At 55.3% G+C, this 25,470-nt stretch overlaps 1 protein-coding gene across 26 annotated transcripts in view; it reads left to right on the plus strand.

Moving 5' to 3' along the window:
• DYSF (dysferlin) overlaps positions 1–25,470 on the plus strand; it is a 225,993-nt gene that overhangs the window by 103,370 nt on the left and 97,153 nt on the right. For all 26 annotated transcript variants that reach the window (XR_006703543.1, XM_045446428.1, XM_045446440.1 and 23 more), the window contains 10 exons: positions 161–285; positions 2,146–2,252; positions 7,178–7,370; positions 9,479–9,634; positions 13,341–13,472; positions 13,559–13,725; positions 14,811–14,925; positions 15,205–15,310; positions 15,581–15,723; positions 17,478–17,651. Coding sequence is in view for 25 of the 26 variants with exons in the window: in XM_045446428.1 (XP_045302384.1) it covers positions 161–285; positions 2,146–2,252; positions 7,178–7,370; positions 9,479–9,634; positions 13,341–13,472; positions 13,559–13,725; positions 14,811–14,925; positions 15,205–15,310; positions 15,581–15,723; positions 17,478–17,651 (1,418 nt within the window). In the remaining variant the exon portion in view is untranslated. The remainder of the gene's footprint in view (positions 1–160; positions 286–2,145; positions 2,253–7,177; positions 7,371–9,478; positions 9,635–13,340; positions 13,473–13,558; positions 13,726–14,810; positions 14,926–15,204; positions 15,311–15,580; positions 15,724–17,477; positions 17,652–25,470) is intronic.

Raw genomic sequence — 25,470 nt, forward strand, 5'->3', positions numbered from 1 at the left:
AGACCCCTTGTTTGAACCTTGGGGAATATGAACCACATGTGTATGTCCAAGGGAGTTCTCAGGGGGAAGGAGCAGGTGCCTGAATGTGTCCCACCCTGGGTCCCTTTCCTACCCACCCCTGTGCTCCTGGCTCAGTACCAGGCCCTTTGCATCCTTCCAGGGTGCCACTACTACTACTTGCCCTGGGGCAACGTGAAGCCCGTGGTGGTGCTGTCATCTTACTGGGAGGACATCAGCCACCGGGTCGAGGCTCAGAACCAGCTGCTCAGGATCGCTGACCGGCTGGTGAGTAGAAACTGCTTCACACCTGAACACACCTTGTGCACGCCCCCTGTCCCCATGGAGGCCTGTGGATCAGGGAGAGGGAGTGAGAATGATCTGAGGATCCCAGACTGAGGTAGGAGACGATGCAGAGAAGGAGCTGAGTGGAGCCACGCTGAAGCAACAGGATGGAGCCTTGCACCCATTCATTCATTCATTCATTCACCAACTGCCTTTGACTCTGACCACATGCAGGGGTTTGTGCTGGAGGCTTGCAGCCACAAGGTAGACTTGAACAGGAATGCCTTCGGGAGTCAGTTTAGTGAAGGCAAGCACAGGTTCACCCCACACCTCTCATTCAGAGGTTCCAAACTGAAGTGCAGGTGACACTCTAGGAGAACCACGGGAATGGATGGGGGCTCAGAGGAGGGAAAGGGCCAAGGAGCATTGGGGAGGCACTGCAGAGGCCGCGAGGAGATGGGAGGCAGGAGCCCTGTTAGGATGCCATTGAGGTAGTCCGGGAACAGTGACGAGAAGCCAGGCAGGAGGGACCTCAGGAGCAAAGCTGCAGGACTTGGGCTAGATGGACTTGGTGGCTGGGGACTTGGAAAGGCGGGGAGAAGCAGTGTGTATGAGGTCAGGCAGTGAGTCCTGCTTTGGATGTGACCAGGGGGCTCTCTGGGGGTTTCCCTGTGGATGCTGAGAGCTGAGGGCCTGGCATTTGGCCAGAGAGTGGAGGACATCAAAGTGGACACAGGTGTCGAGGTCAAGGGCGTGCAGCTGGTGATCCTGGTGGTGGCCCCAGGCTGTTTCTGTGCGTGCATGGAGGCTCATCCACAAGGAGGGTGGCCCATGGGAACCTCGGGAAAGCAGGTGCGGCCACGCTGCTGGAGCAAGCCGGGGGCAGCGGGGTGGAGGGAGGGGGTTGCAGAGGCTTGGGCATGTCTGTGGGTGTGGAGGTGAGCACAGTGAGGAGGATGGAGGAGCAGTGTGGGGGGCAATTGGGGTCTTGAAGGGGCAGGGAGGGGATACAGGCCTATGTGAAGGCATGGTGGCCAGCCTTTCTGAGATTGGCAGCTCTCGGGGAAGGAGGAGACCAGCCAGCACCCAAGTTCTTCAGGGCTTGGTGTCCATGTTCTACAGGTCCAGACTCCTTGGGGGTCAGCTGTTCTCCCACAAGACGCTCCCTGAGGGCCTGGACTGGGTGTTCTTCCCAAGGCCTGTCCTCAGAATGGCATGTGCTCAGGGAGGCTGACAGGTGGGGAGGGGACCTGAGAGGACTCAGGGGTGAGCCCTTGATCTGACAGGTATTCTGTGAGAGGTCTCTGTCTCACAACTCAGGGCTGAGGCCCGTGGAGATGGCTGCAGAGGAACCCCAGGAGGAGACGGATGTGACCTGGGAGGGACTGGGCCGTGAGTTTGGAGAGGGAACTCCCTACTATTGGAGGTTGTCTGAGTGTTCCTGAAGAAAGGGCGGGCAGATTGGGAAGCGATGGGCCCTTCCAGGTGGGGACTGGTGTGGACTCAGCAGGTCCCTCGGCTGTGAGTTATCAGACCAGCTTGAGGGGGCCCGGTGAGGAGCCAAATGCAGCGGAGTTCTGTGGGAGCCTGCGCACGGCCTCAAGTCCCATGACCAGGCCGGCGGCTGGGGTCCCAGGCTTGGGAATTTGGATCTGTTTGGTGTGGAGAGCCCCGGAAGGTTCTCGAGGCGAGACAGACTCTGGTTTGTTGGGTCTGGGCTCCGCCTTCTCTGCTCTACCTGTTCTCTCCTTTGGTTCAGGGTGATGGACTCAGATTTCGGTGACGGGGCCTGGGGGTTGGGGGTCTGGTGCGTACCTGCCGCCCTGCAGTGCCGCTCCCAACCCTCGCCTGCCTGTTCCGCAGGAAGCTGGCCTGGAGCAAGTCCACTTGGCCCTGAAGGCTCAGTGCAGCCCCGAGGACGTGGACTCCCTGTTGGCTCAGCTGATGGATGAGCTCATCTCCGACTGCAGGTAGGGGGTGCCTGGCACCCACGCGCCCCCCTCCCCTCCTGGCTCAGCCAGGCCCTTTCCCTAGGAGTGTTCGTGTGTGGCAGTGAGTGGCGGCACGTCTCCCCAGCCACGCTTGGCCAGCAGTCCAGCCTGTGCTGAGTCCAAAGGTGGTGGAGCCAGCACGGGGAGTTGAAAAGGTGACATTTAGAGCAGGTCATAAATCTCCCTGCAGCAGCGGCAGCTGCGGGCCTGGGGCGGCCTGGCTCACCTGAATGGGGAGCATTGTGTCTCTGATCCCCGACCTCCTATTTCCCTGATGGAATCTCCAGGAGGAGCTGGCTGGTGGGGGTGACAGTGCCCCTCCTCCCCAAGGCCATGTCGGGGACCCCGGTTTCTATTTAACCTTCTATTGACATGGCTGATCGTCAGCTTCAGGAAAAGAGGGCTCTGGGGGTGATGGAAAGTGCGGGTGCTTAGAGGCCCAGCAGAAGGGGAAGCATCTCGGCCTCCCCTCCACTGCTGGGTGATTTGGGGCTCACCACCCACCTGCTCTGAGCCTCCCTTTCCTCATCTTCAACCACATATTAAGAATAACTGCTTATGATAGCATGTAAGCAGAATGCTTGGTCTTTTAGGAAGTATTTGATAAATGGTAGCTATAATTACTATTAAGAAAAAATGTCAGAAGATCTAGCTTCTTGTCCCTTTAACCGGCGTTGTGGCTTTGGGCAGCTTCATTTCTCTGCACCTCCATTTTCTCAGCTGTTAAATGGACTTAATGATAAACAGTTGTTTTTTCTACTGTCTGCGGGGTTAAGTGTAAATGTATGAAACCGTATTCTGTGCCCCTCTCAATCTTACCATTCCCCTTCTGCTGAATGTCCGAGAAGTGCCTTCGCACTCAGAAATGGGTAACCGTGGCCGCCTGACACAGGGCCTTCTCGTCCTTTGTGCCCCAGTTGGGGAGCGCATCTTTATCAAATAAAACATTACCCCAGAGAAACTCCCCTGCCCCGCAGTGGTGCAATTTCAGGCAGATCATTCACCCATTCCCTGAATCTTTCTGAAGCCTGCAGCCTCAGCCCTCCTGAGGTGACAGATGCAAAAGTGAGCAAATGACGTACATTGGGGAGTTAGAAGCCTGTGCCATAGGAGCTCAGAGCAGGTACATCAAGCTCAAGTTGAATTCAGGGAAGCTTCATGGAGTAGGGGATGCCCCCAATGTGAGTTCTGAAGGAGGAGTGGGAGCCAGCCTTTGGAGAGGGGACTGTTCAGGTAAGGGTGCGGAAGCCTGAAATGCCTGCTTCCTCCCTGGATTGGCAGGGGAAGCTGAAACCCAAATGGGACAGACCCAGGGGTCCACCAAAGTGAGCTCGGCTCTGAGAGGCTTTGGGTGGGGCCACGGGGGTCCTCGTGGTTCAGATGCTCGCCCTGGCTATAGTGTGAGCCAGGGGGTTGGTGGGGTGGCGAGCGGACATTGGACGAAGATGTTACCCAAGCCAGGGACATGGGGAGGGATGGGGACAGAGAGAGACACAGGGCAGTGTGGACTCCTGAGGAGGCATCATAATGACAACAGCCTCGTCATGAACATTTTTTGTGCTAGGATTCATACCTCTAGTAAGTGGCTGGACCTGATTAGATATGGGGGCTCAAGGAAGGTCTAGAATGATTCCCCAGCTCTGGCCAGAGCAGCTGGGTAGACATAGGGCTATTCTTAGAGGGGATCAGTGGGAGAAGAGCAGCTTTAGGGGAAGACGAGGAGCTTAGGACTGGCCGTGTTGGGTACCTGATGACAGTTGTGGTCTGGAGTTTGGAGGACAGAGTGAGGCTGGAGGGGCACATGGAGTGCAGTCAGCACAGGGAGGGGCTCGGAGCCTGAGAGCCTGGGTGTGGAGGGTGGGCCAGGGCTCTGGGCTCTACCCGCAGCACTGCTCCTGAATCATGGGTCGTGTGGACCTTGGCGGGTCTCAGGTGCCTGAAACATCGGAGACAGGTGGGACCCAAGTCCTGGGCTGCCCTCACTGGCCCTCTCAGGACTCTGTTCTCATACTTCTGCCTAAGCCTGGTCCCCTTTGAGTCCCTCTCCTGGGGATAGAAGGTGCCTGGGGGCCCCCTAGGGACACTGATCGCAGGTCAGGAGTTGGGGGGAAGGTTCCCATCTTCTTGGAATGCATAAATGGCTCTCCAGGGAGGAATACTAAGCATCAGGACCAATTCCTTCAGGCACCGCTCGAGGCCACCGATAGCCCTGGGACAGCAGCAAGAGGCCTGCCTTCACCTCTGACTCCATGCTGACAAGCGTTGGGGCCCCAAGCCAGTGCACCAGAGCCGACCCCTGGCTGCTCACTGTTCCTTCAGCCAGCCCCGTCCTGCCTCCGAAATCAGTGTCCTTCTTTTCCCATCCGCCCTTTTCCCTGGTAGCTGTTCTGCCCCTGCCAGTGGTGCCCCCTCTGTTCTTCCAGCCCAGCCTTCTCCTCTCGTCCTCAGACCTATGGACCCATCTGCTTGCTACACATCTCTACCTGGATGTTCTGTCGGCACATCCAGTTCACTCTCGGGAGTCTTCCTAAAACTGTCGTGCCACCTTGGCTTCAGCCCTCAGTGGCTCCCAACTGCCTTCAGGAAAAGTCCCAGCTCTCATCCTGGTGGAGGGGCCTCTCTGTCCCCACTCCCTCTCTGCCTCATGGACCTCAGAAGTCCTACCCTCCGGCCCTTTGGAGCCTTTCACCACCCCACATGTGCTCCCTCCTGCCCTTGAGCCTTCGTCTTGTGCACATGCTGTTCCTCCGGCCAGAATGCCATCTGGCTCTTCTTGGCCTGACTAGTTTCCTCCAGGAAGTACTTCTGCCTCTGAGGCTGCTCAGTGGACCTAGCCTGTTAGCCTCTCTGTTCTGGGTGTTCCCTGTGGGCAAGCCAGGGTCTCCAAACCCAGCCCCCGCCCCCCCCCCCCCCCCCCCCCCCCCCGTCAGGACCAGCTCATGAGGAATGAAGTGAATGACCCCTGGGCCAGCTCATCTTTCAGGCTGGACACTGTCCCTTCCAGATGGCTATTCTTGACAAAGACACCCATTCACTGCAGGGGACGGCGGCAACTTTGAGCGGTCCAGCTCTGTTCTCAGCCTGCACTGAGCCCTGCCCCGGGCCTGCCCACCATTTCCGAGTCAGCCAGGTTTGGCAGGACAACAGCCCCTGTTTGAGGTTGGGGGCACAATATCATCTGACCTTCATTTTCCAGTCTCCCTGTCCTTTGGTACCTCTTGCCTTGGGCTTTCCTGGGGTGGGAAAGGTCCAGGATATCTTGCTGGTGGCAGTCACGGGTCCTGGCTGTTTCTGAGGGAGTCTTGGCTGGACTGGTGGCCTCCATGAAAATCTCCCTCTGGTGGTCTGTATGGCAGTCCCTCCCAGCTCCCGACCTAGGCTGGGAGCGTAAATCAGCCTCGTTGGCTCAGCTCTCCATATCCAACTCCAGATCTGCCTGCCCCCACCCTCAGGCCCACTCAGGCCTCCTTCCCAGGCAGGCCCCAGCCAGGACTCTGGCCCAGGCCCCCCTTTACCCACCCGGCATGCCCCTCCACCCCAATCGAGTGGGCTGGGGATGGAGGCCGCCCCTCTCCTGGCCTGGGGCAGCCCCATCCGCGGCACCCTCGGGGCAGTAAATATTATATTACTACAGGGTGTGCAGTACGTGACCTGAGACAGGCCCCGGGGCTTAAGTTTCCCCGAGATGGAGTTTGCGTACCGCTCCCCCCACCCTAAAAATTCAATTAAAAAAAATAACAGGAAAAATGTAGTGCACCGAGGGCCTGCCAGAGTGGTGTATCTGGCGGCCGCAGTGCCGCTGCGCTCCGGCGGTAATTGGTTCTGCATAGCTCGGGGAAATTGGCAGAAAAATAAATCAGCCGGGAGCCGGAGTCGAGACGCTGCGGGGAGGGGAGTGTGAGGTGGGGGGGGGGGGGGCTGCAAGTGTTGGGGGCAGGACTGGTGGAGCGGGTTTGACTGATGTCCTGCTTGGGAGTCAAGGGCTCAGTGGGGGTGGGGCAGGGGTGGAGCAGCCCCCAGACCCCCAAGCAGGGGTAATCCAGAGGGCTCCTGCTTGCTGAGGGAGAGCACAGAGGCCCCCACCGCACGCTCCCTGCATGACCCTTGTGTGTGTATGGACTGACCCCAGAGGCTTAGTATGGTCGGGAAGGGCCACGTGAAGAAAGACTTCCAGGGAGCCCAGAGGGATGGGGAGGGTCAGAGTTCTTTGCCTCCAAATAGGATTGAGTTTAAACCCAACCCCCACTTGGGGCCTAGGGTTGTATTTCTGGGGCTGTATGTACCCCACACCTCCTCTCCAAAGGCTTCTGGGAGGGGTGTCATGGGGCTGCCCCAGGTCGACACATCTGTATTGCTGGCTGCCGGCCTCCCCACAGTGTCTGCAGTGGCTTGTCAGGGGTCCATAAATTTCCTTCCTGAAGAAAGTGTGCATACAACAGAATGGATTCATTTCAGCCAAGGGCAACTTAGCACTCTGGCCTCTGCTCTAGGAAGGTGCAGGGCACCGAGGGACCTGCTGGGCCCTCTGAGGGCTTGCAGTCAGTTGGGCAGAGGAGACACACATGCAACAGAACTCACATACATACAAAAGAACTCCTAAGTTCCAAACAGGTAGCTCTGGAATAACGGGCAGAGGGACTTCAGAACAGGAGGCACACAGACCAGTGTAGTTAGGGAAAGCTTCCTGGAGGAGGTGACGATGGAGCTGGTCACATGGAGATGACTGTGCATGTGGGTCAGGCTGGAGAAGGCACTTGGGGCACACGGAGTACCCAACAGGCAGGCGGAGGGTGTGGGGCCTATTTTGGCGGGGAGGGGGGGGGTCCGTGTGCATGTGTGTGTACAGCATGTGTACCTGGGCCTGGACGACTGCCGGGTTCATCTCATCTGTCTCTCCCTCACAGCCAGCCCCTAGGCGACGTCCAAGAGATACCCTCGGCCACCAACCTGGACCAGTACCTGTACAGGCTGCGTACCCGTCACCTAGGCCAGATCACTGAGGCGGCCCTGGCACTGAAACTTGGCCGCAGCGAGCTTCCTGCTGCCCTGGAGCAGGCGGAAGACTGGCTGCTGCGTGTCCGGGCCCTGGCAGATGAGGTAGTCAATCCCTGGAAGGCGTCTTTCTTCCTCCCTGAGAGCATCAGAACCGGGAGGGATGTGGGCACTTGTCTGGACTGTGATCCAGCTCTGGCTCCATTTCTGGGTGGGCTTGGTCTGGTGACTCAATTTTTCTGATCCTCAATGTCCCCAGCAGGAGGAGAGAGGTTGCAATTGGATCCTGGGTGTTACGGGGCCTAGCTCAGAGCCTGTTGTGCGGTAGTGTTCGCACGGTGCCCCCAATGTGCTCAATAAGTGTCACCAAAGTGTGCCAGAGACAGAGCTGGGACCGGAACCCAGGACGCCTGGCTCCAGGTTCTGCTGGGGCCTGCTTCCCCGGGGACCTGACTCCTCCCTGCCAACTAGTACCTTTCTGCACCTGGCCTTGAACCTGCCTCTCTGGTGGCCCTGCATTTCCTGCTCTCCCAAATGCCTCCGAGCCCCAGGCCTGAGGAGGCTGCATTTATAGTAACTCTGAACTTTGTTATATTGAATCAGAGAGTAGTGGCTGCAGTTTGTCCCCACCTGCATAGCACCCCCTTCCCCGCCCCAGGTCAGATGTACCCACCTAGTTCCTAGGGCAAGCAAGCATTCTACAGGTTTGTCCAGAATGAGGACAAAGTTCTGCTCAGATGTTATGGGTAGACTAGCTGTTGCCCATTCCGACCAGAGGTGTGTGGTCCCCCTATGGAGGGGGTGGGGGTGATGAGGAGGGACCTCCCCAGAAGGAATGTAAGAAAGGGCGGGGCCTGAGAGGGGCTTCTGGAGAGGCGAGTTGTGGAAGGGGAGAGGGGGTCCAGGAGGTAGGGGGCTGCGCAGAAGGCAGCCCAAAGAGTTGGTCCCTGAGAGTGAGCCTTGGACTCATCCCTGAGCAAGGCCTTGGGCATGTGGCCAGCTACCTGGGCAAACACTGTATTGCCCAGCCACAGGCTGTCCCCATGCAGTGGCCACAGACCAATCTCTTGGGCTGGACAAAGGCTGCCTTCCATAATCTTGGCCCAGATTGACCCTGGAACTCTCAGCACAGATTGTGATATGGCTGGGAGGGGCTAAGGTCAAGTGTGTACTATTGACTGCAAGGGAACCCAGAGAGAGTCTTTCTCAGGTTTGAGTGTGCATCAGAATCCTCTGAAGGGCTTGTTAAAACAGGTTGTAAACCCTGTGTGATCCTGCATGTCTGGGGTGGAGCCTGAGAATTTGCATTTCTAGCAAGTTCCCAGGAGCACTGCAGCTGCCGCTGTGCTGGCACCACGCTGGGAGAGTGGTTAGGAACCATTATTTGGAGTCAGAGGAACCTGGCTGGCTCCTACCCTCTTTGAGCTTGAATTTCCTCACCTGGCAAGTGGGGCTGCCTATCTCTGCTGCAGGGAGGGAGTGCAGCTGGGAAATGCCCAGCGAGGCTCTAGGAGCATCAGCTGTCAGCCGTGGCCCTGGTTAGAGGCCCAGCGCCACCTCACTGAGCACACTTTGCTCACCAACCTTGGAAGCAGATAGGCTGTGCCCAGTGGTTCTCACTCATAGTTAGTGGCCCCGAGGGGCTCAGGGCCTTGCAGTTTTGTTCCGGGCTAGTCACCATTTTCAGAGCCCAATGTCACTAAGCCCAGAAAAGGACCAGACCCCACAAGTCCCTGCTATTAGAGAGAGGAGGGTGGGAATGTCCTTGGGGAAGGGGCACATCTATGGATTTGCTGCTATTCTCGGGGGTGAGGAAGAAGGGTAGCATCTTAAATATGATGTCATTTCTCAAGTCAAATCAAATCCTCCAATCTCTTCCCCCGCCAAGAAGCATCTGTCTACCCAGGGGAGGGAGATCTAAGAACATAAGCTCTCGGCTCCAGGCAGGAGTGTCTCTTCCCGGAAAATGTGGACTCAGCTCAGTGAATTTTTGGCAGGCTCCTGATGTGAGCGGACGCAGCCTCATGCCCTGTCCCTGGGGGCTCATAGCTGCTGAAGACAGAGGTGCCCAGCTGGCCCTGGGAGGTCAAGGGGTGGGCCACTCTTGAGGGTGGGTGGTGGGAGAGCTGGAAGCTGGGAGGAGAGGCTTGGGTGTCTCAGGGTGGACTGTGGGGCGTGGGTCTTCCCCACCCTGACTGCTGTCCTCTCTCCAGCCCCAGAACAGCCTGCCCGACATCATCATCTGGATGCTGCAGGGAGACAAGCGAGTGGCGTACCAGCGGGTGCCCGCCCACGAGATCCTCTTCTCCCGGCGGGGTCCCAGCTACTGTGGCAAGAATTGTGGGAAGCTGCAGACGATATTTCTGAAAGTGGGTTCTTTTTCCTCAAGTTGTGACCATATTTTCTCCCAGGTTGTCCCCTTCCTGTTCCATGTCCCGTCCTGTTCTCCATCTAACTGAGTCTTTAGGCTTGAGTCTCAGAAGGGGCCGAGGGCTTTGTGTATAACCATTTTCTGTTGTCTCTCCCCTACCAAGTTCCTAGACCCCACACACCTGGTCTAGAAAGTTGGCAGGTGAGAACTGGAATCGGAGGTGCTAGGAATGAATGAGACAGGGTCTGTGCCCCTCCGCCCCCTGGCTGTCTGGGAGGGGCTGACTCCCAAGGCTGTTCTCGATCTCCCCAGCCAGATCTCTGGGAGAGGGGTTCAGCTCTCAGCCCCCACCCCAACCTGTAAGAGCCTTGGTAGAGACCTCAATGCTCTGCCCGAGTGCTTTGACTCCAGCTGGGATCATGCTCAGATTCAAGTTCTTCCCTGTGGGAAGGCTGGTGTTTGGGTATCGAGTGTGCCTAAGGCTCTGGCCCCTCAGGGAGCTGGGGCGAGTAATCCAGTACCCTTCATGTTGTCCTGCCTGCACCTCTCCTCCCCTTCCTCCTCCTCCAACCCCCATCCTTGCACCCTGTCCGTCTTCTTGACTGGCCAGCCTTGGGCTGAGTGACAGGATGTGAGCAGGTGCCTGAGGACCCCCATCCTCCTCTCTAGGTTAATGTGGGAACAGAGAGCCGAGGCTGCTTTGGTTGGGATATACTGTGGCCTGGTGGCCAGGACACAATTCAGGGAAATCCCTTCCTGTGCCGTGACTGCCCGGGTCTGAGGGGAGAGTCCCTGTTAGAAGGGCTGTCACTGAGGCTGTCCTTTCGGAGGAAGAGTAGCCCTGGAAGGCAGGCCTGCCCCTTGCCACTCACTGCTCACTCCAGATGGTTCTGTTGGAATTATAAGCCATCTGGCCTTCTTCCCAGCCTGGCCCATCTGCCCCAGCCCCTTGCTCTCAGCCTTCTTTCCCCCACCCCTCCTTCTATCCACACTAGGACTGGCACCTGCCTCGCCTCTTCCAGCCACTCATTGTTGGTTAGCCTTAGCCTCAAACCTCTCAGTGGCTGTTGGTCAACCCATTCACGTATTGGCCAGTCATTCCTGTCACCCCCTGGGGTCGGTAGAGAAGACAGGCTTCAACGGCACAGTGTGTGTGGACAGGTTACGGGGTTGGCTGGAATCCTGTGTTGCCTAACCTCCCTGAACTGCTGGCGGTCTTTTGACCTGTAAAATGAGCAGGAGGCTGCCCACTTCACAGGTTTTCAGGATTCAGGTAGGTGATGCAGCCCGTGGGTCTTGCTGGAACGAGGTGATCCATGAATGTCCGTTTCTCTCCGCTCTTCTCCCCTTTCTCCCCCCGTGGAGCTCCCTTGCTCCCTGGGGAGAGGAGGCTCCACCAGCATGACTGGAGGCCAACATAAAGGCAGAGATGAGCAGATACCTGGACTTGGGGTCACTGGGGAAGCCAGCTTTGCCTAGAGAGAGAGTGGGCAGGTGTCAGGCGGTGGGCTGCCCCCTCTCACCTGCATACGTGCCACCTGGGGCATGTTCCCTGTGCTGTCCTAACCTCCTAGCATCCTGCTTTACATCCCTCCTAAGCCAGCTTCTCGCCTAGCAGGGCAGAAGGGAAAGGAAGTGAAGGAGCTGCCGCATCGGAGCGGGGCTAACCAGGAAAGGTTGTCTGGCTAGAGTGCAGGTGGGGATGTACTTGAACAGGGTGAGCTTCAGGCTCTGACCTCTCGGCCCTGCGTCTTTGGGGAAACACAAACTGAAAATTTTTCCCTGATTCCAAGCAAAAAAAAAAAAAAAAAAAAAGAAAGGAAGGAAAAAAAAAAGATATAGAATTGTTTCTCGAAGTCTTCCCCACTGAGTTTATGAGCCCCGCCAGTAGCTCCTGAGCAAGCTCTACAAAAATGTTGGCAGCAAGCAGAGACCAAGAAAACATTGGTGTTTCTTAACTTAAACCAAAGTTGGAAAAAATGAGCACCAGTAGAGAGGGAGAGGAGCCCCAAACTAGACATTTCTTTATTTGCTGTTGCTATTTTGGGTCCGGCAGGCTGGCCCCGTCTAGGGGAGGGCAGGGGAGAGACTGGGGTTGGAAGGGGGAAGGGAGGGTCAGGCATTCCTGCCATCTCCCTGGGGCTCGTGGTTTGGAGGGAAAAAGGCCACTAACCACCCCAGGGAGGGGACAGCTGAAGCCAACAGTCATGGGAGGTTTCCAGGGGGTGACATGTGGGGTCAGGCCCTCCTCCAGGCTTTACCACGGATGAACCAAAAGCAGAGAGACCGGGTGAAGGGTGAGACCATCATTGTCGTGGCATGCCCTGCACCCCTTTCTGATCCCTTTCCATGGCCTGGGCTCTCCTTCCTGGGGTGTAGGCCTCCTCTACCTGTTGCGGACCTCTTACCTCGGCCCCCCCTTTCCTCTTCTGAACCCATCAAAACTCCCTTCTCCTCTCATTCAGCCCCCACCCCATTGCAGAGGAGGAGATACCCCTCCAGGCTCATGCTCACGAAACCTAGGTACTTAATGTGCTACTTCCTATAAGAGACAGGGTGTTGTTCTAAGAGTGAGAACTTCTGTTCCTCAGGCCATATCTGACCGTTGATTTCAATCAAACAGGGAAGTAGTTGTGGAGAATAAATGTTTTATGCTGGGTTATTGTGGTTATTCCATTTTGGCAGAGCTTCTGAAAGTTTCAGGATAATAAGCAATTGAGGACCAGTGCCTAGTGGTTAACATGCTGATAAGCGCTTGAAAGGATAGGGCTATCAGATGATACACTGACATCGAGCCAAGGCAAAAATAACAAAAACACAACCCCCCATCCCAAACAAACTGATAATTAAGGAGGAAGCTTTAACCTCTTCCCCTTCCAGACCTGGATCGTTGTTATCTCCTTTAGAGATACGTAGTAGAACTGCACTCTCCAATATGGTGGTCATAAGGTGCTATTTACATTTAAGTTAATTAAAATGAAATAAAACTAAAAATTTGGTTCCTCGGTCACAGCAGCTACGTTTCAAGTGTTCAGTCACCAGCCACAAGGGGCTAGCGCTACCAGACTAGACCATGTGGGTATAAACCATTTTCATTGCGACGGAAATGTTATATGTTCCATTGGTCAGTGTTACTCTAGAAGAAACAGAAATGGGATGTGGTGGGAGAGGGGAGAATGGGGGACCCTGGTCTATCTAGGCATGGCTAATTTTAGCAGAGATCGCCTAGGTGCGGATGATACAGTCTTCTTTGGCGGGGAGGAATCTTGGCAGGTGGGGAGAAGCCTTCTTAATTATACATTCCTGGGGCACCTGGTGGCTCAGTCGGTTGAGGGTCCGACTTCAGCTCAGGTCATGATTTTGCGGTCTGTGGGTTTGAGCCCCGCGTCGGGCCGTGTGCTGACAGCTCAGAGCCTGGAGCCTGCCTCGGGGTCTGTGTCTCCCTCTCTCTCTGCCCCTCCCCTGACTCGTGCTTTGTCTGTCTCTCTCAAAAATAGATAAACATTAAGAATTAAAAAAAAAAATTTATATCTTCTCTTTCTGTGAAATTCTGGTAATTCCTCCAACAGGACATATGTCTAGTGGATGTCAGGCCAATATGTCCAGTCCTGGAGGACCCCCTCCTTCCCCCCCAATCCCTGTCTCAGTTGGGACATCCTGATCCTAAAGGGAATCATGGGTTTCTGTCCTTCTCTGGTAACTAGTATCCAATGGAGGGCGTTCCTGGAGCCCGGATGCCAGTGCAGATACGGGTGAAGCTCTGGTTTGGGCTTTCTGTGGATGAGAAGGAGTTCAACCAGTTTGCTGAGGGAAAGCTGTCCGTCTTTGCTGAAACGGTGAGTGCTGCTGGCCTGCCCTGCCTGCCCTCCGTGCCCCAAGCTGTGCTGGACCCCCTCACTTCTCTTTATTGCTTGCTCTCCAGTATGAGAACCAGACCAAACTGGCCCTGGTTGGGAACTGGGGCACAACAGGCCTCACCTACCCCAAGTTTTCTGATGTCACGGGAAAGATTAAGCTACCCAAAGATAGCTTCCGCCCCTCGGCCGGCTGGACCTGGGCTGGAGACTGGTTCGTGTGTCCAGAGAAGACGTGAGTCACGGGCAGGGAGGCTGGGGGACCCCTCTGCTCTGGTCCTTCCTCTGAAAGGCTACAGTGCTATTAATTGCTCTACCACCCCTATGCTGGCAATGGGGACTTCCACTTGAACTCTTCCAGGGCCAGGGGCTGGCGAGGCGCTGTTCTTTTCTGGAAGGGCTCTAACAATTGGAAAGTCCTTTATTGTTTATTATTATTATTTTTTAATGTGTATTTGCTTTTGAGAGAGAGAGAGAGAGGGAGTGAGAGAGAAAGAGAGAGCTGGGGGGAGGGCAGAGAAAAAGGGAGACATAGAATATGAAGCAGGCTCCAGGCCCTGAGCTGTCAGCATGGAACCTGATGTGGGGCTCAAACCTACGGACCGCAAAATCATGACCTGAGCCAAAGTCGGACGCTTACCCGACTGAGCCACCCAGGCGACCCAAGAAAGTCCTTTATTATTAAACTAAAGTTGGCCTCCATTTGAATTTGCATCCATTGGTTGCAACCTTCTTCTCCAAGAGGTCACAGCCTGTTTCTTCCTCTCTGTGTCAACGCTTCCCATGCCTGAGGCCCCTCCTCTCTCTCTTAAGTGCCTCTCAGAACAAGGCGGTCTATCTGCATCACTGTCCTTTCTCTCTTTCTCCTTTCTCTTTTCCTGTTTGACGTTCAACAACTGGATTTCTTTCTTTCTTTCTTTTTGTTTTTTTTTTTTACTTTTTTTAAAAAAATTGAAGTATAATGTATATTATCTCAAGCATGCAATTCTTAAGCATACAGCTTGATGACATTTTCCATTTCAACAACTATCTATTGAGCTTCAACACCCACCAGGCTTTTGGTGACTTCAGCCCTCTCTCTCTTTTTGATGTCTTTTTCTTTATCTTGGGTGGTGGTATATTCTTTTGTCTATGAGTGTCTCTAGGTATCCCTGTGTCCCCTTTTGCTCTCTCCCCTTGACCCTCTGCCCCTCCTTTCCCTCTTCTCTTTACTCTGTTGTTGGTGGGGTGAGGCTGATGCGGGAAGCTTGGCCAAGGCCTTGGGGTACTCTGCTGGAGGTGGGGATAGGTGGGGAGGTTCTGACCCTTCCCCCCCTCCAGCCTGCTCCATGACATTGATGCGGGCCACCTGAGTTTTGTGGAGGAGGTGTTTGAGAACCAGACCCGGCTCCCTGGAGGCCAGTGGATCTACATGAGTGACAACTACACAGATGTGGTAAGCGGGTGCTCCAGGGGCAGGTGGCATTTGCTTTCCTGGGGTCCTGGATATTTGGGCTCAGGAGGGTCCTGTGGCTCAGAGGAGATGGGACATTTTCTCTCCTGTTCCCACGTCCCCAGCTTCATGCTCTGGTTTCCAGAGAAACAGTGTGAGAACCAGTGTGGGTAGGATGCTGATCTGGAGTGGCACCTGGGGCTTCAGGGATGTATGTTGTCAAGTTGCATCTTTTCTGCTCCCCTGCTGATACCTGTCTCTTCTCACACTTGCCTGTCCTAGAATGGGGAGAAGGTGCTTCCCAAGGATGACATTGAGTGCCCCCTGGGCTGGAAGTGGGAAGATGAAGAGTGGTCCACGGACCTCAATCGGGCCGTTGATGAGCAAGGTGGGCAGCACATGGGGCCCGATGGGACCCACCCCAGCAAGATCAAGAGGTGTGCTGGTGGGACAGCTGAGTGCACGGCCTTTTGCCCCAGGGCACCGGCCTTCAATGGACTGCTTCATCCAGGGGACTTCTTAGATCAGCCCATACTTGTAGCTATAAATTAAGAGTCAGTGGTCAGTTATGAGCCTGTGAGTGTGCCCCAGAGGGAGAGATAGCCTCTGGAGAGATGGGAAATGGATGGGCAATGACTGACAGGTGCCCTTCCCCCAGGCTGGGAGTACAGTATCCCCATCCCCCCGGATCGGAAGCCAAAGCACTGGGTTCCTGCTGAGAAGATGTACTACACGCACCGTCGACGGCGCTGGGTCCGCCTGCGCAGGAGGGACCTCAGCCAGATGGAGGCACTGAAGAGGGTGAGCCCACTAGGTGGTGGGTGGGATGAAGCCCTGGCTGGGGGAGGCCAGCTGGGCACATGTGTGCACAGACACACGCGTGTGTGCTCAGGACACGTATAAGGCACATGAGCTCCCTCGAGATGCTCACAGATCACACCCAACACGTGCACAGTGCACACGCAGATCTTCCCATGCTTGTCCAGATGCTCACAGCCAGATGCCCATGACTACGCAAGGAGATGCACTTGGAACTGCACAAGACCTGGAGGTACAAAGACATAGCCAGACTCTGGCTGTGGCTGCGTGTCCTAGAGGCAGGGTCTGAGCACGGGTTTGGCTGCAGGTAGTTTATGGAAGCAGTGCTCTCAGGAGTGCTGGGAGCAAAGATGTGGTCTTAGGCCAAGTCAGTTTTGGTCTGAGTGTGGCTTGGGGAGCGGTGCCCCTTGGAGCAGCAGAAAATCATTCTCACCTGGAGGCAAGGGGGCTGGGGTTTGTACCCTCTTAGCTGTGTCATCAGCTGGGGTTGCTGGGGCTGGGCTGAGGGATGCACCCTCCCCATGGAGCTTGCTTCCTTCAGCATGGGCAGTTCCCTGGAGAAGGGGGCCGCTGGAGCTGGTAGGTGAGGACGTATGTATCGTGTGAGTGTGCCAGCTGGGAGAGTGGCCTCAGTGGGCTCCCTCAGCATTTACCAGGGGATGTGTACACAGTGCAAGTACACATGCACACAGGCATGCCCGTATACCCACAGGACAGAGGCGTAGAGTGGACACATGAGTGCACACAGCACGTGCACCTGCTCCTAGAGTCCTGCAGATGCCCAGGTGCTGCACAGCCTCAGTGTATGCCTTCCCTGGGGCCTCTTGCTCTGTGTTCTTCCTTCCCAAGCACACAGTTGAATTTTGGTCCAAGAACCAGGCCTCCCCCAGTCCAAAAGTAGCCTTTGGCATCACCCAAATTTCTTCCTTTCTCTTTGGGCACAGAGAATCTAGACAAGTATGTCACTGGGTCCAGGGAGAAGCAAGGTTTTGAGGCAACAAACCATTTTTGGTGCCATGAGCCAGACAGACTCAGCTCTCCCTGTAGGAGCACCCAGGGGACAGAGGTGAACCGTGTCAGGCAGCGTGGCTCGCCCAGTCCAGCTGCCCTCTAGGACAGGCACTTATTGCTTAGTTCATAGCCTGAGCCTGAGGCGTATCCGAGGACAGTCTCTCAGGTCACCAGCTGAATAGGAAGGGACTTCCAGGTCTCTCTCCAGGTCTGGGAAAGGGTCCCCTTGAGGAAATGTGGGGGCGGGGTACCTCCACAGCTGACCTAGGTCTAGCCTAAGGAAAAAGAGCCTGGAGTCGGGAAACAGAATCTTCATTTACCCGCTTCTATTTTTATAAGCTGGGAGGTGAAGAAGAAAAAGGAAATGACAAGAAAACCTTGGATCCATGAAATCCATTCTTAATCTGAGTAAACAAACAAACCCAAAGCCGAGTGTTTTCAGCCCTGCTTTAGTCGACCTTCCCTTTCTGGCTCCTTGGGTCCCCACAACCCGGGAGCCTCTTCCCCTCCTGATTTTCCGACTCGGGCTCTTGTCATTGCAGAAGCTGCTCAGAGCCCCCCTCCTCCAGGTAGCCCTCCCAGGTTTTCCCACCTGGAGGGTGCTGGTGTGGAGCGGGTGGGGACTCCTGGAGGGCAAGCCAGAGAGGCACAGCAGGAGTCCAGCCCAAGGACTCCTTACAAGCCTCCAAGCAGTGCCTGAGCCTGCCCTGTTCTCTCCCATGCAGCACAGGCAGGCAGAGGCGGAGGGCGAGGGCTGGGAGTACGCCTCGCTCTTTGGCTGGAAGTTCCACCTGGAGTACCGCAAGACGGATGCCTTCCGCCGCCGCCGCTGGCGCCGCCGCATGGAGCCCCTGGAGAAGACAGGGCCTGCGGCCGTGTTTGCCCTCGAGGGGGCTCTGGTACGTTGTCCCTGGGCCTGTGGTGGGTCAGTGGGGTGCAACTTGCTTTCCAGGGCTGTTCAGGGCTGAAGTAGGAGCCCGCGGGATAGCACTTCAGATGGAACAGTGGCTGGTCACCTTGGCTACACAGTTCCTTTAGGGTTGCCTGTGGGGAAAGTAGATGGCAGTCTGGGTGTGCTCCTAAAATAAAATGGCTCCCTTCTTGGCACTGGGAGATCCACTGCTGCTTTGTGTAGTCAAGTTGGGAGCAGGCAGAGAGGGTCTCGGTCTGACCTATGGCTAGAGCCAAGGGACCTGGCTCTTCTTGAAGAGGCTGGCTGCTGCAGGGTGGGTCTCGGAGGCTTTGGCCTCACCCCAGGGAGTAGCCAGAGAGGTCTAATAACCCCTGAATGTCCTTGGTTGGACACGAGTGCTCCTTGGCTGGACAGAAGCCGTGTCACGGCATCCCTGGGAATTCTGGGGGAGAGATGTACCTCAGAAACTGAGTCCTCAGGCTGGCTTTCTGCCTTAGAGCACACTTTCTGGAGCAGGTCACATTGGGGCAGCTCAAGGTTACCTGGGGTCTGGCTGATGTGTTCCCCCAAAAGATGAGCAGACCCTTCCTGGCTAGTCTGAGTAGGGCCATTCTCCGCTCTGTTTTGGCCTGGGGATTTCTGGAGGTGGGAGGAGATACAGAGTCAGAGACCCTTCTTCTGAAATCTAGCCAGGACTGCCCACCCCCTGGGGCTTTGGGCTGTGACTCAGGGAGCAGGTCCCACCAGCTTCTATAGCTGACATGTGCACCAGTTGTGTGTGTGCGCGCGCGCGTGTGTGTGTGTGTGTGTGCATGTGCACATGTACATGAGGATTTGGTCTGAGGGAGGAGCAGTGGGTCTTTGCCTTGAACCAGGGAGTACCGAGGACAGGCCCAGGATCTGATGGGATGGAATCAGGGAGAGGAGGTGAAGTTGGCAGTGTCCCGAGAGGGGTTACAGCCCTCTCGGGCCTTGATGGTGGGCCAGGTGGCAGTATGGGAGAGGACACCCTCTGGGGGCCAGATAATGCTGGATGTCTGATGATGTCTTGGGGCCAAGTTGTGGGGAGGCTGAAAGGAGACGGCAGAGCTCTGGGCTGCTGGGCTCGTGCTCAGCCTGGGTGGGAGGAAACTGCTGCCCCAGCTGGAGCAGCCACAGCTGGAGGGCTTGTAGGGCAGGGCTGGTGTCCATTGACTCTCTTTGTCCTGTCAGAAAGGGCCTGGCTTGGGCGCAAGGCAGGGCCTGGGGGTGGTCTTGTGGCTCCAGCTGAGGGGTGGGAGGATAAAGGCCTCTGTGGCAGAACTGAGTCAGGGCCATGTCTGAGAAGGCTGGACGGGCACCCTAAGGTGAACAGAAGCTCAATGAAATGGGTTAAAGAGAGAAGAGGAGTTTAAGGGCTCAGATTGATGGGAGAGCCCAAGAGGCCAAACAGGCATTAAGCCTGGCAGGACTCTGTTTCTGACATCTGCCTCTGTCTCGGCCTCATTCTCACACTGCCTCACTCTGTGGGGTAACAAAGATGGTGCCCACAAAAAAGACTGACACCAACTTTATAGCCGGCAAAGTCCTGGTAGGTAAAATAGCACAGCCCACCTGGCATCCTCTGTTTTCCTCACAGTTGGAGGCCCCAGAGAGGAGAGTGCTATTTCCACCATAATGCTGTGACAGTCTCGTGGGTGACTAACTAGCTGTCTTGGTCATGTGCCCATGCCAGCCTGAAGGTGAAGAATGGAATGTTCTGATTGGCCACTTCGGTCATGCCCCTTTTCTGTAGTCGGCAGCACCACCAGGATGGGGAGAAGAGCATCTGGAAAGGAAAAAAAAAACCCAAACAGTGCTGGGCAAAGAGCTTTTAATGATGGCCACAGGACTCTGTTCAATGAGCAGTAGGGAAGCAGTGTGGATTGTTGAGCAGAGGAGTGCTCTGGTCAGAGCTGGGCTTCAGGGCCATTGATCAAGTAGTCACGGAGGATGATTGGGGGTGGAAGAGTAGAGACCATCAGGAACCTTGATTAGTGATCTGGGATGAGGCGACCATCTGGGGTGGGAGCTAGGGGAGGCAGTAGAGGGCAGTATAGTGGCAGAGTTTGGAGAGGGTCAGATGGGCCCAGAGTCTCTGCTGGGTGCGTGGTAGGGCCTCTCCCATTGCTGGGCCATGGGGCAGGCGTGGTGGGCCTGGGGCTGCGATGAGTTCATGGCTGGCCCTGGCAAGTCTGACACACATGGTTAAGTGCTGTGTGAAGAAGGCGGACCTGGCAGCCGCTTGCCGGGCCGCTTAGGGCAGGGAGGCCAGGGCCGTGGGAGAGAGAATGCAAGGCCAGAGGTAGCCAGAGACACATGGACGGAAGTGTGGATGGGTTCCGGGGCTGGCCAGGATCTGGGGGAAGAAGAGGAACAAGGCTGGGGACCCACTGCCAAGCTTTCATGGCTCGGTGACTGGGAGAATGAAGGGGGGTACTTCCCAGACATGGAGAAACCAATCCGTTTATTCTTTATGTGGGAGAAAATGTCGTGAGGGAGCATTGAAATCAAATGTCAAGGCAACAGACATGGGGAGGTGGTTGATTGTGAAGCACATGTGACCTGCCTGTGATATGCAGAAGAAACCAACATAGTGAAGTCCTCTGAATCCTGGGGGAACTTGGCTGACATAGAGAACCAGAGGCAGACAGTGGTTGGAGAGGCTGAATCCCACAGACCTGGAGTTGGAGGACACAGTTTTGGAAAGTCTTTAGGTGTGGCCAGCATTTGGACAGGGCCACAGGCCCATTTGATGGTAACTATCTAGACTACTCTACTTTAGTGAATCGAACCTCCGTCAGCACACAACACACACACACACACACACACACACACACACACACACACAGACACTCCTCCATGGCCACTTTTATGTGCTCCTGCCCTGAACCTGCTGTCTTTCGTCCTGGGACATACTGATGCTCCAGCAAGGCATGGGGGCTAAAGTCCACCCTGCATCATGGGAGCAGATGGTAGGGATCTCTGGGTGCCAGGACCCAGCTACTGTCCTGGGTGCTGCCCTTACCCGCTGGGTACTTTTGTCTGCTGATTCGTCTGGTGAGTGCATGGTGGGATAGGTGAGGCTTCTCAGGGGAGCAGGTTTGGTTTGGATTCTGCCTTCTCTGCTTCCTAGCTGTGGACAGGTTACTTATCCCCTTAGCGACTCTGTTACCTCACCTGTGAAAGTCACTGCATTCTAGAGTCATTGTAAGGAAAAACCACATGGCACGTCTTTAGTGCTTCTCAGCCTTAGTCAACGTAGGAGCAATATGGCGGCTTTGTTGCACACTCTTGATTACATGTTTGGGTGAACCTGAGAGTCTACATCTCTAAGAGGACTCTGGGTGATGCCAGTGCTGCTGGTCCAAGGACCATCTCTGAGTAGTGAAGATGTGAAGTACATCATGCCTGAGGAAGATGAGGGGGGTGGTCACATCGCCCCCCTTCCCTCCTTGGATGCCTTTTTTTCCTTCATGTTTTTTAAAAATTTATTTATTTTGAGAGAGAGAGAGAGAGAGAGAGGAGGGGCAGAGAAAGAGAGGGAGAGAGAGACTCTCAGGCAGGCTCTGCACTGGCACTGGGGTGGACACAGGACTCCAGGTGGGGCTCCAATTCACGAATAGTGAGATCATGACCTGAGCCAAAATCAAGAGTCAGATGCTTAGCCGACTGAGCCACCCAGGCGCCCCTTTAGATGCCTTTCAGAGAGAGGCGGAGTGTATCCATTATTTGGGGAAAGTGTGTGGCCAGGGTCCTAGAGAGGGAGACAGGGTATGATGACATGTTCTCCTTGCTCCTTGGTGGGAGAAAAGTGATTTTTACTTCTAATGATCCCCTGATCTGGTGGTGGAGGACTGGCCTATGGGGAACTCTTGTCTGATTAGGAAGAGAGGCATTCACATGTGAGTACAAATAAACCCCATAGGATCTGCATCTTTGAAGTGCTGGAGGGCAGAATGAGAGTCATTCCAGAATGATGGTGTCTAGTGAGGGAGGCTTCTTAGAGAAGGACATTGGGAGGCAGACCTTGAAGGAGTCCAGGGAAGAGCTGTGGGTGGTGGCCAGGTGGACTCCCTGGTAATCTGACATTTCTGGCTGTCTGGGCCCGAGCACCAGGCCTGTGGCGCCCCCTTGCCTCCTACCATCCTTCTCCTGGCCCACAGGTCCACCAGAAGGCCGAGCCTTGCCTGCCAGTTTCCCTCCTGAAGACATCTTGCTGGAAGGCAGGCCCTGTCTGCTCATTAGCACGGGCAGCCTTTCCCTGAAACCTTCTGCTGGGGCCAAGCCTGGCTCCCTCCATGGAGCGGGAGGCCCTGGCTCCGTCTGCTAATCGTCTGCTGTCTCCATCCCGAGCATTATTTTATTTTCGTATTATTCTTTTTCCAGCTAATATCCTGGCATTCCCAAAGACACCGGTTTCATAATCTTCCTGGCGTTCCCAGGGAGCTGGGAAGCAGAGCACAAAGCTGCTATTATAACGCGTTCCATCCAGCCTCCCTCTCCTCGCCCCACACCCCTTGCTGCCGCCACCGCCGGCTCCCACCCAGGCACCCCTTCCCGACGCCACCAGCCTCTCTGGGAACTCTGGTGACGGCTGCTGGGATGAGCTCACGGAATCCATCCTGTCGCCCTTGCCCTGGGCCTGCCCTCCATGTGCAAGGATTTTTCCAGAGCCCTGCCTCTGTGCTTGGCCCCGAGGGTTAGGAAGGGTTTTCTGAGATGCCTGAGCCTGGGCAGGAGGGAAGGAGATGGGGACTCGGCAACATGTGCTCACAGCCTTGGAGATTTTTAGAGCTGGAAGGAGCTTTCATGTTCGAAAGGCACTCTCTACCTGGCTTTGGGTCCCTTTGAAATTGGATGCATGGTTGTGGGTGTGCGGATGTGATGTGTAAGCACATGGATGATGTGTGTGCACATAACAATATGTGCGCAATGTGCTTGTGTGTGATATGTATGTGCACGTATGTGTGTACACGTGTGTGATGTGCATGTATGTGCACATGTGTGTCTGTGGTGTGTAAATTCTGACATAAGGTTCACGGTTTCCTCCAATTCTCAAGGGAATTTAGGACCCCAAAGAGGATGAGAATTGCTAAAACCCATTTTGCCGTGTGCTAAAGATCAGGCTGAAAGCTTTATATACATTGTCTCATTTTATCCTCACAGTGACCCCAGAAGACTGGATTCTATTATTATACCCATTTTCCAGTTGGGGAGACTGAGGTTCCAGAACTGCACTGTCTAATACAGTAGTCACTAGCCACATGTGAGTATTTAAATTTACATTTAAAGTAATTAAAATAAGACAATTTAGTTCCCCAGTCACACCAACCACATGTCAAGTGCTCAATAGCCCCACCCGGCTTGTGGCTACCATTTTGGACAGTGTAGCTCTAGAACAGTTTCATCGTTGCAGAAAGTTCTGTTGGACAGTAGTGCTGTTCTAGAACAACTCTGAGCCCCTCATATTACTCCAGAAGAAACAGACCTGAGAAGGGGTTTGCCTAGTGGCCCAGCGTGACTCAGTTCTAGAACCAAGGCCAGACAATGGGCTCTTCTGTCCTCTCTCCCCAAGTTCGTATCTCCATTCCTATTAAGGCGTAATGTCCTCCCCCTAGAGAGGGCCCTTGAGTGGGATCCTAGGGAGGGTCCTGGGCTGCTGGCTAGAGCTCTTGGCTGTTGTGTAGCCATGTGGCTTGGCTTCCCTGGGGCAGTTAGAGGGGAGTTGGCAAAACTGCCGTCAGCCCTGGAAGCCTCCAGTTGGTTGTCAGAAGCCCGAGTCTTGACCTGAAGTGGAGAGGATCTACAGAGACAGGCATTCCCAGACCAAGCCTAGGGGCAGAGAAGAGCAGCTGGGACTTGGAAGTGCTGGGGGTGGGGGTGGGGGAGCTTGGGGAAAGGCTGGTGCCAGAGAGGAGCAATGTGGGTTTTGAGCTGGCTGAGAAGGAGGTCAGATGTGAGTGGGGAGGGGAGGGGCTGTCTCTGCACCTGGATGAAGCCCATGCCGTACGCAGAGCATGCAGGCCCGGTTCCCAGAGCGGGCGCTTTGACCAGGGGCAGCGTCTGGGAGGTGAGAGGGGTTTGCCTCATTAAGTAATCAAAATCCCTACTGGTCTACACAGGTGGGGGAGGTGGCTGCAGGTTTCCCTGGATTCTATGTTTTGAGTATGGTAGCTGAGCACCTGTTCTCTACCTGGCTTTGTGCTAGCGGGAGCTAACGGAAGGCTGGCCGGCCGCTCAAGAGCCTTCTGCTGCCCCACACAGAAGGACCATTTGGGTAATTCCTTTAAATGGGTGGACCCTTGGATCAGTCTCACTCCAGATGTGGATGCTGAAGTCTTGAGGGTCCAATTGTATGTTTGGGTACCTGAGACAAAATGCCAGCACACAGGCATGCATGGGTGCTGAGGGGTGTGAGTGTCACAGCTGGGCAGATGTGTCTGGTGCCCCATGCGTGTCACGGTCTATGTGCTGGGGTCTGCAGCCACAATTGCTAGGGTGACCTTATAATTTATTGCCTATACTATGTGTCATCATGCTGGGAAAGAGGCATAAGGGAGGGCCATCCCAGACAGACTGGAACCTGATTATGGCCCTGATTACGGAGGCACCCTGGCATTGGGTAAAACCTGCTTGAGCGTTCTCTGCAGCCTCCACGTTGGGAGACACGGAAAGCCTAGAGGGACGCATACGCGCACACACACACATACACGCAGACGCTTGCGCCAGCCCACACGTGGCATCGTGGATTCTCCAGGTTTCCTGATTCCATTCCCAAACTCCCCAGGGGCCGGCCAGTAGTTTTGCAAGGATTTTTGCAGCTGCTTCCAAGCCTCGGCTCCAGCTGTAAATTAAACGGGGGTGCACCCTTGCCTGCTATTCTACTTAAGGTTGCAATCAGCCCTGATTAGGAAGGGAGGTCTGTGTTCCCGAGTTCCCTCTTTTAAAGCGTTCCCCTCCTTTGGCCTGGCCTGCTAGCCTGTGTGGGGTTTCCCTGGAAGCTGAGGCTGGGCAGCCAGGGCAGTGACGTGGGCCCTGGGCTCCCCAAGGCCCTGACTTGGCGCTCAGCCCTGTCCTGTCCCTGAGCCCTGCTCTGGTGCCGAGTTCTGATGGGGAAGCAGAAACTGGGAAGAACCCCGAGAGGCTGCCGGGAGATGCCCTGGCTCTGCCAGTTAATTTGCTGTACAATCCTAGGGAAGACCTTACCCTCTCTGGGCCCCAGCTTTTTCACTTTCTAGATGGGGGTAAGAACAACACAGCAAAAATAAGAATCTCTCCTTACAGAACAGGCGTTGGCAAACGATAGCCTACGAGCCAAGTGTGGCCTCTGCCGGCTTGTATAGATGGGGTTTACTGGCACATGGCCGTGCTCATTTGTGTATGCATGGTGTGTGGCTGCTGAGACCATATGTCCTGCAGAGGTGTATTTACTCTCTGGCCCTTTCCGAACAACGTTTACCAGCTGTTCTAGAGCAGGCATTGCCTCCCCGCCCTGTTGGTGCATCATCTCCTTTAACCCTCCCAGCAGTCCTAAGAGATAGGTCTTATCATCACTCCCATTTTACGGATAGGCAAGTTGAGGTACAGCGAAGGCAAGTCATAATTGTCCTAGCGGCGTTTCCTCACATGAGTGTTACGAAAAATTTTGTGGATAATGGTGGGGTCGTGCAGCGTTTATAGCATACTGCTCCTATGCTGCTGTTTGTTATTTGGATGTCCTAGCAAAGCCAGTAGTGGAGAAGAGATCCTGGCACTTCACCGTAGCGCGTGCTGGTCAGTGTTAA

This window comes from Leopardus geoffroyi, chromosome A3 (genome assembly GCF_018350155.1).
Source record: "Leopardus geoffroyi isolate Oge1 chromosome A3, O.geoffroyi_Oge1_pat1.0, whole genome shotgun sequence".
Classification (NCBI taxonomy): domain Eukaryota; kingdom Metazoa; phylum Chordata; class Mammalia; order Carnivora; family Felidae; genus Leopardus; species Leopardus geoffroyi.